The 17,074-nt window shown below is 33.4% G+C and overlaps 1 protein-coding gene across 4 annotated transcripts; it reads left to right on the plus strand.

Annotated features, from left to right (window-relative positions):
• The first annotated feature begins 9,887 nt into the window (after positions 1-9,887).
• Positions 9,888-16,598, plus strand: LOC114280965 (vacuolar protein sorting-associated protein 55 homolog). 4 transcript variants are annotated; one of them, XM_082896256.1, is made up of 6 exons: positions 9,931-10,095; positions 14,218-14,286; positions 14,406-15,025; positions 15,118-15,157; positions 16,074-16,158; positions 16,275-16,598. In XM_082896256.1, the coding sequence occupies exons 3-6, from the start codon at positions 14,927-14,929 to the stop codon at positions 16,471-16,473; spliced, it is 423 nt and encodes a 140-aa protein (XP_082752382.1). In that variant the 5' UTR covers positions 9,931-10,095; positions 14,218-14,286; positions 14,406-14,926; the 3' UTR covers positions 16,474-16,598. The 4 variants fall into 4 exon arrangements, with proteins under 4 accessions (XP_028079182.2, XP_082752382.1, XP_028079184.2 ...); XM_028223383.2 differs by having other exon boundaries at positions 14,894-15,025; XM_028223382.2 differs by lacking the exon at positions 14,218-14,286 and adding an exon at positions 10,259-10,310 and having other exon boundaries at positions 9,974-10,095; positions 14,894-15,025.
• Positions 16,599-17,074: the final 476 nt, after the last annotated feature.

The following is a 17,074-nucleotide window of genomic DNA, read 5'->3' on the forward strand; positions in this document are numbered from 1 at the left end:
ACTAGGAGCAAAAGGATCAGAAGCCAATGCAGAAGAGTAATCAGGGCGATAAAGGTTACCAAGAGCTTGGTAACGGTTAACCATATCAAGTGAATAGGATGGGGTATCTAACTCCAAAGGAGGAGGGACAATAAGTTGATTTGGTTTACTTGAAGATGGGACCAAAGCCTTGGAAGGAGGCCTTGGGCGAGACATCTGTGAAAACAAGAATTAATGATTAGTAGCCAGAAAGAAGATCTAAATAATCTTGATGGCGGTGTAAACAGTTGTAGTTGTGAGCAAGTAAATTGCGACGGGCTTGAAGTTGATAGTAATTGATATATTGGGCTCGTTTGGTGGTTGGCCGGGCTAATTTGAGGCGGTGAATACGATGGGAAAGCTGTTTAATCTGGGTTTTGAAATAGGTAATACAGGATTTGTGGTAAGAAGTAAATGGTGCAGTCATCCCTTACCCCCCTGTAAAAATTCCCGGGTAAGAAAATCAGGAAGGGAATTTTGACAACCAGGTATATAGGTAATATCAAAATCAAAAATACTTAAAATAGCCTGCCAACGGCAAAAATTTGTTTACTAGCAAGATTTGGAACATCTTTTTCAATAACATATTTAGCAGATTTGCAATTAACACGAAATAAAATTTTTTGATTTAAAATATCATCCTGAAATTTTTGAATACATAAAACAATGGATAAAATTTCTTTTTTAATAGTACTGTAATTTAATTGTGCTTTAGTCCAGACACCAGAATGATAGCGAACAATTTGTTCAGAGGACTGAGGAGTAACTTTCTGAAGAAGAATGCCACCATAACCAATATCGGAAGCATCAGGTTGAATAATTTTGAACGAATTTTCAGTAGGAATACCAAGACAAGGAAGAGACTTGACATATTGTTTGACCTGTTTAACGATAAATGTATGAACAGAAGACCAAGGAGGAGGATTATCCTTTAACCTATCAAATAGAGGTTGACAAGTTTTCCTAAGATCTTTGTAGAATTTAGTAATGTAATTGAGAGATCCTAAGAATCTTTGTAATTGGGTTTTATCAAGAATTTCATCAGGAAATTTGGATGCAAATTCAATGGATCGACTAATGGGTAAAATAGTATTACGATGAATATCATAACCTAAAAATCGTACTTTGGTTTGAAATAATTTAATTTTAGGAGCAGAAATGACAAGACCATGACTCTTGATAGTATGAAAGAATGCAGTTAAATGTTTCCAGTGTTCACTAATTGATTTTGAAAAAATTAATATGTCGTCAATGTAAACAATTGAAAAATGACTAAATGAGTTGAAGATGTCATTCATTATATGTTGAAATTCACTAGGAGCATTTTTTAAACCAAATGGCATGACATTCCATTCATATTGGCCAAATGGTGTATTAAATGCAGTTTTATATCTATCTTTCGGATGAATTTGAATTTGCCAAAAACCACTTTTTAAATCGAATTTACTGAAAATAACAGCTTGACTGAGTCGTTTAATTAGATCTTTTTTATTAGGAATAGGATACCTAATCCATTCGAGAACATCATTTAAAGGTTTATAATTGATAACCAAACGAGGGACACCACGTTCCAATTCAGCATTTTTATTAACATAAAAAGCGGAGCAAGACCATGGTGATTTACTTGGACGAATGATTCGGTTGTGTAATAAGTCATTAATTTCTTTTTTACATAGTTCAAGTAATTCATGATTCATTTGAATTGGTCGAGATTTAGTAGGAATATGTCGTTCATCAAAATTTTTAATATAAGGTAGAGTGACTACATGTTTTTTCCTATGCCAAAATGCGGTAGGCAAAGTAGAACAAACAGTTGATTCAAGTTTTAATTTGAAATCATTGATTTGAGAAATAAGAATTGGATCAGTTAATTGTTGGTCAATGCGTTTATGATTTATTTCTTCTTTAAGAAAATTTATATGCCGAGTTAGGTGGTTAATTTGATGGGAAATAGAACAATCTTGTAACTGATTTAGTTTTAATAGTTCAGGAGGAGATAAAAATTTAAAGGTAACAGGTTGACCTAAAACATGGGTAGTTATTCCAGTACTAGATGTAGTAAATGGATATAATAGATATATAAATGGAGAACCTAAAATAATTTTATCAGTTATGTTGGTGACTAAAACAAAAGAGATTTTAAAACATACATTGTCTTGGCAAACATGAACTTTAGGTAATTTATATTTGATATGCATTCGGGTACCATTAGCAGAAGTTAATTTCTCTTGACATTTTTCATAATATTTAGTAGGGAGTAATCCTTCTTGTATACAATTTAAATCAGCACCAGTATCAATTAAAGCAATTAAGTCTAATTCAACATCATTTATAATTATTTTAATTTTTGAATACCATTTTTGAATGTAAAGCTTATTAATTAAACTTAACCGTTTTTCTTCAGGATTGTTGGATTGAGAGTGGTGTGATCGGTTGTCGAATAACAAATTATCAGGATTAGTAGGATCAGAATCATGTTCAGATTCACTTTCATGATTATTTTGGAAATTATCTAGACTTTTATTAAGTTTTAAAGTAATAATTTCGTCTTCCAATTTTTTATCGTTATTTTGTAATTCTTTAATTGTTTGTTTAATGTGATTGATTTCTTGTTGTAAATCTTGTAAGGTAACTTCTTTTTGTTTATTTTTAAATCTATCTAAGGTTTTAGATAAACTAATTATGGGTTTATCAAATTTAGGTTTATTATCGGAATGAATTAATAATGATTTTAATTTATCAATATATTTTTGTTTTAATTTGGGATCATCTAATTTACTAATTAATTCAATAAGAGCTGATTCTTCTTGAGTATTTTTTGTAAGAACGGTAATTTGTTTAATTGGTTTACAACAAACATCATTACATCCTATATTAATGTTATCATCAGAATCATCACTTGGTGATTGGGAATCGGTCGAAGTATGGGGATGGTCAGAAGAAGAGGAACTACTAATAGATTGATTTAATTGAAAGATTTCATATAATTGATTCTTTGAATTGTCATTAATTTGAAGTTGGTTAACTTTATCTTTTAATTTTTGTTTTTCTTTACATTTATTTGAGTAATGACCTTTTTGACCACAGTTATAACAAGTAATATCTTTAGTAGATTTAGATTTTGGATGGGATTTGGATTTATAATATTTCTTTTTCGGTTTAGTATAGAATTTATCATTTGATTTTGAAGGTGAATAATTCTTTTTATATTTATTAGAATATTTATAAGATGATTTGTGTTTATGTTTGGAGTATTGATGTGATTTCCTTCGAGAGGGTGCAACAGGAGGTAAACCATATTGTTCACAGAAATTGCCTAGTTCATATTTGGCTTTATGTTTATCTTTATTAGCTTTTTGAGTAAGTTTGAGATCAATACACATTTTTAACCCTTCTTTTTGAATAGTGCTAATTATATCACCATATGTTAAATTATCATATTCAATAACACCAGTAGGTTGACTAAGAACATCTCTAATTTTGTGAGCAAATAAGCTAGGTAATCCATTAATAAATTTTTCTTTCCAGAATGATTTGGTACAGTCTTCTCTTAGCATAGCACGAGAGGTAAATACATCTTTATACCATCTAAAATCACTTAGGGTTGGACAGTTAAGATTACTGAGTTGATCATGTATACGGGAGTATATATTTGTAGGAGTACCAATAAAATGCCGGACGATTGTATAGATTAATTGATTGATTCCATCAGGGTGACAACATCCTATAGATTCATCAAAAATAGGTAGACCATTTTCATCAGTTTGATTAGCATAAATGATTGTGTCACGTTGTTCTTCAGTAAGGTATTTTTCCCACCAAGATTTGAGCATACCCGTGAAACCAGAGGTAAGTAAGGAAACAATTTCAGATTGAGAATATTGGGGATAATTACTGAGATAACTATTTGCTACCATAGATAAATGATTTAGTTTTTGAAGGATTTGGTCTTCACTGAGACTATCAATATTCCATTCGTATAATTTTTTAGCAGAGACAGAAAATTGATTATTAAGATTAGTTTCTTCAAACTGGAGATCAGGTGGAGTAGGTCGAGAATACCAGTTTTTGGTAGTTTGAGGATTAATTTTGGGATAATGAATTTTATTAAGATTAGAAGATTGAAATTGTTTGGCTAATTGATCTATTTCATTATCAGTAGTATCAGTGTCAGATTGATTAGAAACAGTACCTGTTATAGGTTGTTGATTTAAAACAGTAACACCCTTATCCCTTGATGTAGAAGTATCATTGGGAGTTAATTTAGTAAATAAATGTTCAATGGCTTTGACAGTGGATTGATCATTAGTAACTAAGCTAGTCCTTTTGGAGCGATGACTAGGAAGATTAAGTAAAGGTTGATCTAAGGGTTTAATAGTTTTTGTAGATTGGCCATCTAAATTAGTTTCTAATTTATCTAATTGTTTGCCAATGGTTTTTAAACATTGATTAGTATAATTATTTTGTTCAATAACCTTTTTTATGTCAGGGTCAGTGCCAGGTAATTTAAAAGGAGAGGCCGGAATTTCAGAACCTTGGTGATCAATGATTATGTTTTCTAACGGAGGATGATTAGAACTAACAGAAGTGTTAGGAGAAGTTTTCCATTTATGTTTCGTGATGGTGTTAATCTTTTTGTAATATTGATCCATATAATCAAAGAAAGATAATTCAAAACCATATTGAACCATGAAATCATACCATTTTCTTTTTGTAATTTATCATTTTGTATTTCAACATCTTCTTCATTAATTTCTCAACATCTTCTTCACATCAGTGCATACTAATGTCAATGTTCACATTACTTATAATTTCTCAATCACTCATCTGTTCAGACTATGCTGCAGAGAATGAATACCGACATGAATAGACAGCTAAAAAAAATACTAACCATTGTTTCCGTCTTTCGCTGTTGCCGCAAGTAGCTGACCTTTGTACTTTCCTTTGAGGAATGTTCCATCCAGGAATAATAAAGGCCAACAAGAATTAAAGCCAGAAATACATGCAGCGAATGACACAAAGAAACGACAAAACTGTTGACTACTCGCATCATAGTCAATATTGACGTAACTCCCCGGATTGTACCGCATCACAGCATCCGAATACCACCGTAGCTGGTCAAACGATAATGAGTGATCTCCATGAATGTCAACCTTTGCTTTCTTCACACCCAACCATACGGCATGGTAACTCACATCTAGCCCATAATCCCTCTTCAAAATAGTCACCACCTCACGCGGCCGAGTCAACGGCTTGTCCCTTACAATTTCAGATATGGTACTCGACACCAAATCCGAACTAACTCGCGGATTCTTCGATGTTCGGACATCCGTACCACAACTATGCACATCACTAAACCTCTTGATGTAGAAAAAACCATTTGCTCGTTGTGCTCTACAATGTATAGCCCACAAGCAGCCTCTTTCCTCACGCATCGCACACACAGCAATAACTCTTGTTGCTTCATTCTTGACATACGTAAACTAAAACCCACATTGGATGGCATACTTACATAAAACCTCACGAAATTCTTGTGCACCTCCAATAAACCGTTGTCCCACATGCGTAATACCATTTGCCCAAGGGACTGACAACAACACCTTCTCCTTATGGTGGCAAAATCTCTGTAGCGCATCAATATCTTCCTCAACCCCTACACACAGCGATCTCGAGCTACTTGACTGACCAATATCACTTTTCAACTCAACCACAACTTCTACATGTTGTACCCCCATTGATTTAGCAAGCAGTAACATGTTCTGAAATTCTTCCTCATTGTCCAAATCACATCTACTAATCCCAGGTAATCGACAGAACAATGAAATAGAACCAGCAGACAACTCCCCCCATTATTCACACAAACAGTCTACCAAACACGAATAGCACAATGCGCGGGCAACATTTATTACAGTGGCACTGCAACTATATGTACACACCAACATCATAAAGGTATCCATCTCCTGTAAAAACACAACAACACAACAATCAACAATAATCCAAACCGATATGAAAATTCACATTGTGCAAAAATTAGATGAATACGTGTACAGTTCAAGTGTTACATCCATAATTCACATTAACAAGATGTGAATATTCACATTGATACATATACTCTGAATTATATCATCCACACAAAGCCTTATTAATCAAACATCAAAGTAAAGTGAGAACATCCACATTATTCACATAATATTACCACGATGTAAACATTTACATTGCCACATATACTCTGAATTATATCACTCACACAGAACCTCATTACGCAAACATCAAAGTAAAATGCAAACATCCACATTCTTTACGTAACACTAACATGATGTAAACATTCACATTGTTCCACAAACTTTGAATTATAGCAGATCTACGTTCAACACTAATCTGATGACCTCCCCTCCTTATGACCACGATGTAAACATTCACATTGATCCATAAACTCTGAATTATATCACTCACACAGAGCCTCATTATGGATACATCAAAGTAAAAGGAATATTATAACATTCTTTACATAATCTGAATGACCTCCCCTCCACAGTACCACGTCTTATGCATGTAATTGAAAAACCAGAGCATCTGATCCATAGCAATCAAAAAACAGAGCATCTGATCCATTTATAAATCAAAACATAAAGTGAACATATATTCATAACCAAAATGATACTAACCTTAATCATGCAATCCTACAATTGCCCAGAAACTCAAAAACAACCGCTTTGAAGTAGTTATACTCCAGAAAATGTGAGAACCGAACAATATGAAATTCGTCATCTTCACTTGAAAATCACCGAACCAAAGCAACAATGAAACCCTAGCACATCAAAGCCTCAGAACGATAGAACGATAGCATGCAAGATAGAAACGTATCCATTTGAATTAGAATGATAAAAATTGTCAAAACTGAATCACGAAATCACAAGAACGTGTTATGTATTAACACAGTGTATATATATAAGGGCATAATAGTCCATGTAAAAATATAAACTTAGAAAAATGGACTTTATAGAATAAAAAGAAAGGTATATGGGACTAATCAGGTTATAATATTCATTTGTGGACTTAATGGGTTATAACAACTCTAAAATAGATTTATCAATAAAAATTCCAATTTTTAACATGTACACACACAAAAAAAAAAAAAATGTAAAACTTATACACAATTAATTACATATATGAACAAACCCTCAGCGATTTGCTAAATTTGACCCATTAATATAATTTATAATTTTTTTAAAATTTATAAATTATTAATAATCATCAGTTTATAATGATTTTTTATTTCAAATATGTAATTTTCTTCAATTATTTTGTTGTCAATTAATTTTTTTTTCAAATAAATTTTTTTTCAATTACTTTTTTTTTTTCAAATAAATTGCGTGTCCATTACATTTGTTTGATTTTTTTTTTTCCAATAATTTGTTTTCAATTTTTGTTTTCCAACTATTTTGTTTTCAATTTTTTTTTTCAAGTAATTTTTTTTCCCAACTATTTTGTTTTCAAATTCTTTTTTTCAAGTAATTTTTTTTTTCAAATAAATTTTTTTTTCCCAACTATTTTGTTTTCAAAATTTTTTTTTTCAAGTATTTTTTTCAAAATTTGCTACAGTCGGTTGTGAGAGACGGAACAGAAGAGATGAGAATAAGGCAGAGTTCCTTTTGTTTTAGTTGTGTATAACCCTTACCCTTTGAAATAGTCAAAGGGTAAAATGGTGATTCCACCTCTGTTTGTAACCCAGTTGTACCCACGCGTGCACTGTTCATGCTTTTTGGCTTATTTCATAATTGAGGCTACAATAGCCTCAGTTTGTTTTTCCCAAACAGCGCCATTATCAGCATCTATTATCGTTTCATTAGCTATTTCATTATCGTGTGTCGTAAGACAACATCTTCGAAGCCTTCATTCATTATACATGTACTCTTTCCTCATTTTTTTGCACCTCTAGTGCCTAACCTCACCAACACGCTGCTTCTAAACAATTTTCTAGAAAAATCATGGTTTGGGTGGATGACGATTTTGATCACGGTATGAAGGCTACAAGTGTTGTGGGGGGAATGATGAAAAATGATAGAAAGGATAACAGTAGTGGTAGTGATAGAGAGAAAATAATAAAGGGATTTGTGAAAATGAGAGCCATAAAGGGAAAATAATAAGAATATCAATGAAGGAGAGGGTGAAAAACGATATGACAACTAAGTAACGGGTGATTGGAGAAATAATAAATAATAGAAAAAAATAAATGGCAATTTTATCTTTAAAAATTAATAATTCCACATTTTTTTGCACTTGATTATCAAGGTTTTAATTATGTTTGCAACATTGTAAAGTATTCTAAATCTTGTTTTATATTTTAAAAAATATGAAAATAAATTATTTATATAAATCAAAGTTATTAATACCGTATCAAATTAGGTATCCTTTTTTTCCATTGGTGTGGTACTTACCAGTTCCGATATATATGTTACCAAATACCATTTTGGATTTATTGCAAAAATATTATATAAGTATTAAAAATATTGTTTAGTAATAAATAATTTAACAATACATATCATGAATCACAAATTTATATGTATAAGAGGCTTAAAAATGTCTGTTAAATAACACAAATTAATATAGTTCAAAGAGAGTATGAAAGACAAGTTTCTATCATTTTAATATTACAAACCATTACAAAAAAATGCTGATATTGTCTGGTATTTATCCAGTATTATGTTTTCCGATCGGTATTAGCCGGTATTGCCTGGTATTGGCCAATATTTTAGGAAATTGAACTATGTAATTACCATTTTGCTTCTAAAACAGGACGCACTGACTGATACTATACGAGATTGATAATATTGCTATATATATTTTAGAATAAATTACTTTGACTACAGCAATAAAGAAAACAAAAATAATATATTTATATATAAAAAACTGACATATATAAGTAACAAATTACTATAAATAAAAAAATATAAGTGTCACATGAATTAAAATTTATCATAATATAATATAATAGAATATAATTAGGTTAAGGGGTTGTTTGGGATGAACAATATAAGTGCACTTCTTGATTTTTTAGATAAAAAAGTAAAAGAAAAAAATATGATTGTTTGGGATAACTTTTTTTAAGTTTTACGAAAAAAATGTGTATTAAAATATTGTATAAAAGAATGAAATTATCATATTACCCCTAATATATCTAAATGAGTGCTGAAACTGATTTGTACGGAAAGCCAGCAAGGTGGGGTGCAATGTGTATTAAAAAACTTTCCTCTCGGATTGGATGGTCTGTTCGGTTCGTAGGGGGCCATCATGGGTTTCATTTTAATAATCGGAACCGTTTAATATGTAGAACTCGTCGAGTAATTATATTTGTAAAAAATTACATTCATCGAATATCGATAGCTATCTGATCGGATTAGTTTTATGTCAACCGTTAATTTGTTCACCGTCCATTTTTTTATCAAAATTGATTTGATCATATAGTTATCGATATCTGATCAATATGATTTGTTACAGACATATAGTACTCGACGAGTTATACATATTAAAAGGTTTCGATTATCAAAACAAGACTCATGGTAGGCCCTCATATGCCGAACAACACTATCTTGTGTAAATGTTTTGTGCACCCACTGTGTACTTGGTTCCATCACTTCACACTGTATCGTGTCTCTACAATGATACGAAGTTGACAGTTAATTTATATTTTTTTTTTGGCTAATTTGTTTATATATATATATATATATTTTATGTGAATAGTGATTATTTTTTGACTTTTATAATAATTTTTTGAATTTTTATCTTTTTTAAGTGTATCCAAACATGCACTTATAATAATTATTATACTTTTTCAAAATTGCAAGGAGGCTATTGTAATTGTACCGAAAAGGACGAGAATGTTATATAATATAATTTTAATTGTACCATGACATAATATAATTACGTGCAAGGTCGGTGCACCTAATTTTGCAGTTGTACCGAAAAGAACGAGAACGGTCTGGTGGAAGTGACCACTGGATTCATATTCTCCCCCATTGAAGCCTAAACCCTAGGATTTCAAACGCATCGCTTCTACTTCACGGTTCTTCTAATCCGGTATGAATTCATCGAAATCAGCATTCATTCATATCTTCATGTTCAATATTAAGCATACGATTATATAGATGTATGTATAGATATAGAACGCTCTGTATGTATAGCTAATGAATTCATATATACTGATGATGATGCTGAATTTTGGTAACTTCTACTGTGGAAGGTTTTTGGAAAATAACTTTTGTGATCTCGGATTGACGGAAAAATAAATGATTATAAGGATTGATTTACTTTTATCCCCTAAATTATTATTATTTTTTTTTAATATTTCATCTCTAATCTGTTAGTTTGATCTTTTTAGTCCATAAAGTTCCTGATTTTAGTTCACGTGGGCCAATTGATTATGATTGCAGAAGCCAAAATTGATGTGCAAAAAATAATTTGACAATTTGAACAACTTAAATCATACTACCAAACACCCATCAAATTGGTTGTAGGGTTGAAAATAGTAAGAAAATTATATGATACCAAGTTAGTAGGTAAAATCAGATTGCTGTTTCATTAAAAACAACCAAGTCATCCGAGAGTAATCATCCACAAAAATAACAAAATAAATAAAACCATTAACAGTGGATATTCTAGAAGGACCCTAGATATCTGTATGGATAAGAGCAAAAGGCTTAGGTGTACGACTAACACTCATACTAGGAAAAGAATTACGGTGATGCTTTCCAAATTGACAGGCTTTACACTCAATCTAAGAAACATGACTCAAACCAGGAACAACTAACTTAAGCTTGGCCAAAGAGGGATGACCCAAGTGGAAGTGCCACTGAAAAGGAGATACAGTAGCACTCAACACAGTAGATGGAGGATAAGGAGGTAGCGCAGTGTCCAAAAAGTGTAAGCCATCATTCTCATGTCCCGAACCAATCATCCTCTTAGTCTGGAGGTCCTGCAAAACACATGAAGTGAGTGACAAGGTTACAGAATAATGGAGAGCTTGAGTTAATTGGCTAATAGAAAGCAAATTAAATGGAAACTTAGGAATATAGAGACCAAAGTTTAAGGAAAGAGATGGAGTAGGGTGAAGAGGACCTTGACCACTAACATGTTAAGAAGATCCATTAGCAAGTATAATAGTATCATCAACAGGCCTCGGATTATCAAAAAGAGAGGAATTACCAAAGGTATGGGAACTAGCACCAGAGTCTAGGAGCTAAGGCTAAGTAGACTTAGCCATACATGCAATATTACCTGAACTAGTCAGAGTAGCGATATAGGATGCAGGTTTACTAGGCCAGAGAGACTGGACAAGAGCAGTAGGCTCACTAATATGAGTAGTGAGTGTCTCGTGAGAATTGACTGGAGAAGCAACATAACTAGTGGAAAACAAGGAGGACTGTGAGGATAGAGCATCCATAACTTGATGCACATGGTCAGGTTTGCTATACTTTTGCTAACATCAAGGTTCAGTATGACCTTGGGAACCACAATGAGTACACTTGCGATCACCACGTGTGCAAGAGCTAGGGCCACTACTACCCCTACCACGGGAACCACCACCATGAGATGCACCACCACAGGAACCACCTGCATGAGAATCTCGTGACCTGTAAAAAGAGCCCCGAGTGCTAGATGGGTTATGAAAATCCCCTCGAGTAGGCCCACGATCTCCACTACTAGAGGCCATTGTAGAAGATGACAATGGAGAGGACCCAGTGGTAGGTTGTGCTTGACCCAAGGAAGAATGTAACAACCGAGAATAGACATTAACAACAGAAGGGAGAGTCTCACTGGCAAGAATCTGATCCTTGAACTCCTGCAATTCAGGATCTAAACCAGAGAGTAAATAAGCCATCATAAACTCCTCCCAATATTGTTTTTGTTTGTTCACATCAGCAGTGAAGGGTCGATGCTGCAATAACTGATCCCAAAAGTCTTGAGGCTAGTATAATACTCAGGAAGGAACCGGCCAGATTGGCGCGTAGCAAAAATCTGCTAATATAACTCATAAACCCGAGAGAAATTACTTTGATTCGAAAAAGATTCAATAAAGGAGTCCCAAATTTCCTTCAAGATATCACAAAATTCCACAGTAGTTGCAACTTGTGGTTCTAGACTATGCCGAATCCAAACACAGGAGTCCTCACTACACCAATCATCATAAACTTTATCATTAGTAGCAAATGGGAGTTCACTAAGGAAGGGGGACTTCTTCTTTCCATGTAAGAAAATTTTGATAGCATGGGCCCAAGTCAAATAATTGGTACCATTCAATTTCTTTGTGGTGATAGATTTAGGCATGTCATCATCTCTACCCACATCCATAGCCTTAGTCTCAATCTCGGCCATGACGATCAATCACACAAAATTTCCAACAAACGAGCATGAATGTAGCAAATTATTTGAAGATATTCACTACCTACAACAACCAACACCCACAACAATCAATATAGGTAACAGATTCAGACCCAAATTGAACCAAAATAACAAAAACAAATCAACAAGGCAAATATGTAACAAATTCCGACTGAAAGTGAACCAAAACAAGAAACCACCAACATGAATCAACAACTTAAGACCAAATATGCAGTGCTATACAATTTTCGGCCCATATATAGTCAATCCCAATAGATAGAAATAAGAAAACAGCCCTGTTGTACTGAAATGAATCAGAGAGACAAACAAAACGACCAAAAAACTCAACCCAATCAGCAATAAACCACAAATTAACAGCAAAGGACACTAGAATAGTCCCAATTGTCCTACAGAAGGGATTGTACCAAGAAGAACCAGCAAAAACAATCCCCAAATCTAGATTCAAAAAACGTACAAAAAAATCACGAAAAATATTCGAAAATAGAAAACTCATATCAGAGATGATCAAAAAATTCTACAAAAATCACCATAATTCTCAGGAGACCATTTCGAGCTTAGGGGTGAAGATCCTGTCCATACGGTGCCTACGTCATGTTGTTGTCATCGTACGACTGATGACATCAACACGTCTCGGTCACCTCAACTCAACCTCCGGAGGCTGTAGAACACTTACTAACGATGAATGGATTGCTCTGAGACCAAGTTAGAAGGTAAAATGAAGAGATTCCGGGTTAGGGTTTAGAAGAAGGAAGAAGAAGATGAGAGAAGAGAAAGAAGTTTTATATATTTGCATATATTGTTATCTCAACTCTACATCCGCAATATATATACAAACCCTAACAATGCAATATGAGCATCATACCCTCAACTTACGTAGATATGAACAGTTGAACAATAGAACAAAAATAACTATGCTAATAGTTTAAGTTATTCAAATTCTAAGATACATTTTTGCCAATAAAATTAGCTGATTTGTACCACATGAACTCAAATAAAAAAATTGGAGGGACTAAACTAAATGGATGAAATTGATAGTTTAAGGATAAAATAGAAAAAATGATGATAGTTTAGGGGAGAAATGTGAAATTAACCCTTATAATAAATTTAAATGAGGTTATGACTGCAAATATAATTAATTTGTGAACTTATCAAAATATATATATATAATTAATTTGTGAAATAGCTGACCCAACCCAAGTAATTGGTATAAAGGCATGATGATTTGAGTTTTAGCCCCATGAATTTCGGAGTTGGTGCAATGGTGCCTATTAGGATTTAGGAGTAGATCACAAAGTTTAAATTGATCTCTATGTGAAAAAACTGAGTAATTTCAGTTTGGTGTGCTAATCCACAATGAATTGGGAAATGTAGATTCATTTGCAACTCTATATTGCTTATATTATGCACTAGATCTGGTAGTGAAGAACTTTGAAATGATGGGGATCGACAAAGCAAGTTTAGTTGTTGAAAAGTGGATGTTAATCATAACTTCTTGTCAGTTTTGTGCTTGATTAAGTCCAGCATCGTGTGGCTCTATGAATACTTCCCTGTCAACATTTAAATTCAAGTTGTTGCACCTTGAAACACTGCTGCCTTTCTTTTAATTCACCAATCATCCTAGCACAATGTTTCTCTAAAACAGGAAGCATATGTCCATTTATATTCTTTCTGTTACCCCTCATGCGATTATGGCAATATTTTTTTTGAAATTCTATAGCATATTCGTTTGGCTTAATTTTTTTTCTTATATAACATAATAACACCCAAACTCACTGCTCTGTGTTTTTTTATACCATTTAGAAGTTTGAATCAGGGCTATTCCACAATTCCATACTGGGAGTCTGAAAATAACAAGCCTCGTCCAACTAAGTAATACTGCTTTAATAAATTCATCGTTGATCCCCTTCTCTTGCATTTGAGCTCTATCTAATATCATGTTATATGGACCTAGGACTAACTGTGTTACTGTGTGAAATACGACCTGAAAGATTTGACAGGTGGAATTCCAATGTATGGGATGGGTGAACCCTAGATGCACAAATCCCAAAGAACCCATTTACTTGGTGAGACTGGATGCAACAGCATGAAGAGTTGAACCGAGAATGTCTGTGTTTATGACTCATCCAAGGGCTCTCTCATGACCACTAGGCTACCCACATGGGTTAAAGAAATTTATTTTCCCTATAATCACCAGACATTGAGGTACTAGAAGAGTCAAACCTAGGACGTCAAAGTTTATGGATCGTCCCATGGCTCGCACTAAACCATTGGGCTACCCATGCGGGTTAATGAAATTTACTTTCTTTGAAATTATCAGACATTGTGATATAACTTTTTTGATGTTGTGATCTATTTTGCAGGAGCTTTTCTCTTACGTGCTTTCTATATTATTTCAAGATTGTCTTTTTCTTTTAATCTTCTCCCCACCTTTTTGTTCTTGTTATATATTTAACACAAAAATATCTCTTGATTTCAGTCTTTCCCTCTATGAGTTGAGGCAAGTTCAATTATGGCAGACATGCCAGGTTATTTGAGAACCTGCTTACAAACTGGGAAACTCTTTTTCTTGGCAATTTTGGTTTCTGGAGGGATTGTGTTGCAAGTTTTGGTTAGTTATATTTTATTGACTATTAGTTGTCTCTGGATTAATCATAAGCAATTATGTGGCATGTCCTTATGTTTACTTGCATGGTGGGACAGGCATGCGCTTTGTACGATAATTGGTGGCCATTGCTAACAGGTACGGGGACGAGAGATTTTCTTGAGCCAAAACTTTCCTTGGAGTGGTTTCTTATAGTACACTTCAAAATTGTAGTATATTTTTCTCGTCCTTCAACTGTGACCCTGCAAGGAATCGGTTAGATGTAACCAACATATTAGTTGACATTTCAAATCACGAATTACATGGAAGCATACATATGAGCATACATCTTTGCACATACAATTCAATGTTTAATATAATATGAGATCTTTCAATGTTCAATATAATTTGAGATATTTTAGTTATTCCAAGAAAGCAATTTATTTGCGCTGATGTCACGACCCTGATTCAATTAAATATACTAATGTCAATAACAAAATTCAGGAATTATATTAAGTCCTCAAAAAACTAAATCGATGGACTATGGTGTATCGATCACAATGCTCCTACAATCTAACATGTGGGTTTTGTATAGATATAGACTCCTTTAAGAACACCTTGAATATAGGAATATTGTTTAAGATTTCGTCAATAACATATTTTCCTGTGCCCTAAACAGTGGTATGGATATGCATTCAGACTTTCATCATCCTGTTGGTTGCTCTCTTCTTAATATATGGTGTTCTAATTTCCATAACTGGCTTGCTGGTTTTGCTGTTCATATGTAGAAATAACTAAAAGACTGAACACACTACATGTGCAACTGAAACTGTCAATAATCAGATCATGGTTGGTTGAAGTGAAAACTATTGATCATGTGACCTGGGTTATACCACCGTTACTTCTATTGGCATTAATGCCTAACATGTGACCACTCCACAACAGAAGAGAAAATATCAGGAGACAGATCTGAGTCATTTCCAAATTAATTTTATAAGAATTTAGAATTTTGAAACTATTTGTTTGATAATATAGGTTCTGACTGAATCATGTTTCGAATATTGTCATGCTGCAGCAATAATGTATGTGCTTCTTCCCATGCCTCTGTTGTTTTTTGCGGGTTCTGATATGTCCTCTTTCATTTCTGAATCTTCAAACAGGTAAGGCTTTTCCCCCTAAACTAACTGATGAATAAGATTCGACCTTCCTCTTAAATTTGTCTTTGGCCATGGAAATAACATTTTAACTTATTACTTTTCAACAACTGATGAAACAGCTGGGTGGATGTGAGTAAGTTCTTGACCGGGTTTTCAGCTGTTGGCAGCATTGCCATACCATCTATCTTAAAACATGCCGATATTATTGGTTGGGGAGCCCTGGGAATGCAACTTGCTTCCTATTTGGTATTTGTTTTAGCCATAATATGTTTCATTCAAATGAATGATAATGATGATGGATACAGTAGTATCTTCTGAGACATGTTCCAACTCCGAGGCCCTGCCTTGTTTGTGTAAATTAGATATTGATACTAGTTCAAGTTGATGAATATTTTTCATTCATTGCCATGATTTTGTGTTTGATAATGTTATTTGTTTGGTAATTTAAGTGTCCATGGCGTGAAATGTTGTTTCAGCTTCAGTCATGAATTAAGATAGGATACCAATTGGTATATCGGTACATTCACACGTGTGTTGACCCATGTGGGTACGGATGTGGCTCCCATACTTATGTGAGTGTGTCGGTATGTTGGTTGATATACTATTTGGTTTTTGTAGCACCATTGACTTAGATTTGATCTTGTAACATTTCATCTCTGTATGGATTGGTACTATTTGTACAAGTAAAATGTTTTGATCACTGGCCACCTACATGGCTGGAGGGAATAGTTTACACATTTTGAAGGAGAGAGAAGCCCATTCTTGAGGAACATTCTTGCTTCTAATCACTTGCATTCAATGATATGCAGAAAATGAGGCCAAATTAAAATAAAAGTGGGACAGAGTTATGTGATACATATATATATATATATATTTTCATTACAGGGCACTTATTATTTGTAATGGTTGTTTTGTCATT

The sequence above is a fragment of the Camellia sinensis genome, chromosome 11 (genome assembly GCF_055761805.1).
Source record: "Camellia sinensis isolate YWXY chromosome 11, ASM5576180v1, whole genome shotgun sequence".
NCBI lineage: Eukaryota > Viridiplantae > Streptophyta > Magnoliopsida > Ericales > Theaceae > Camellia > Camellia sinensis.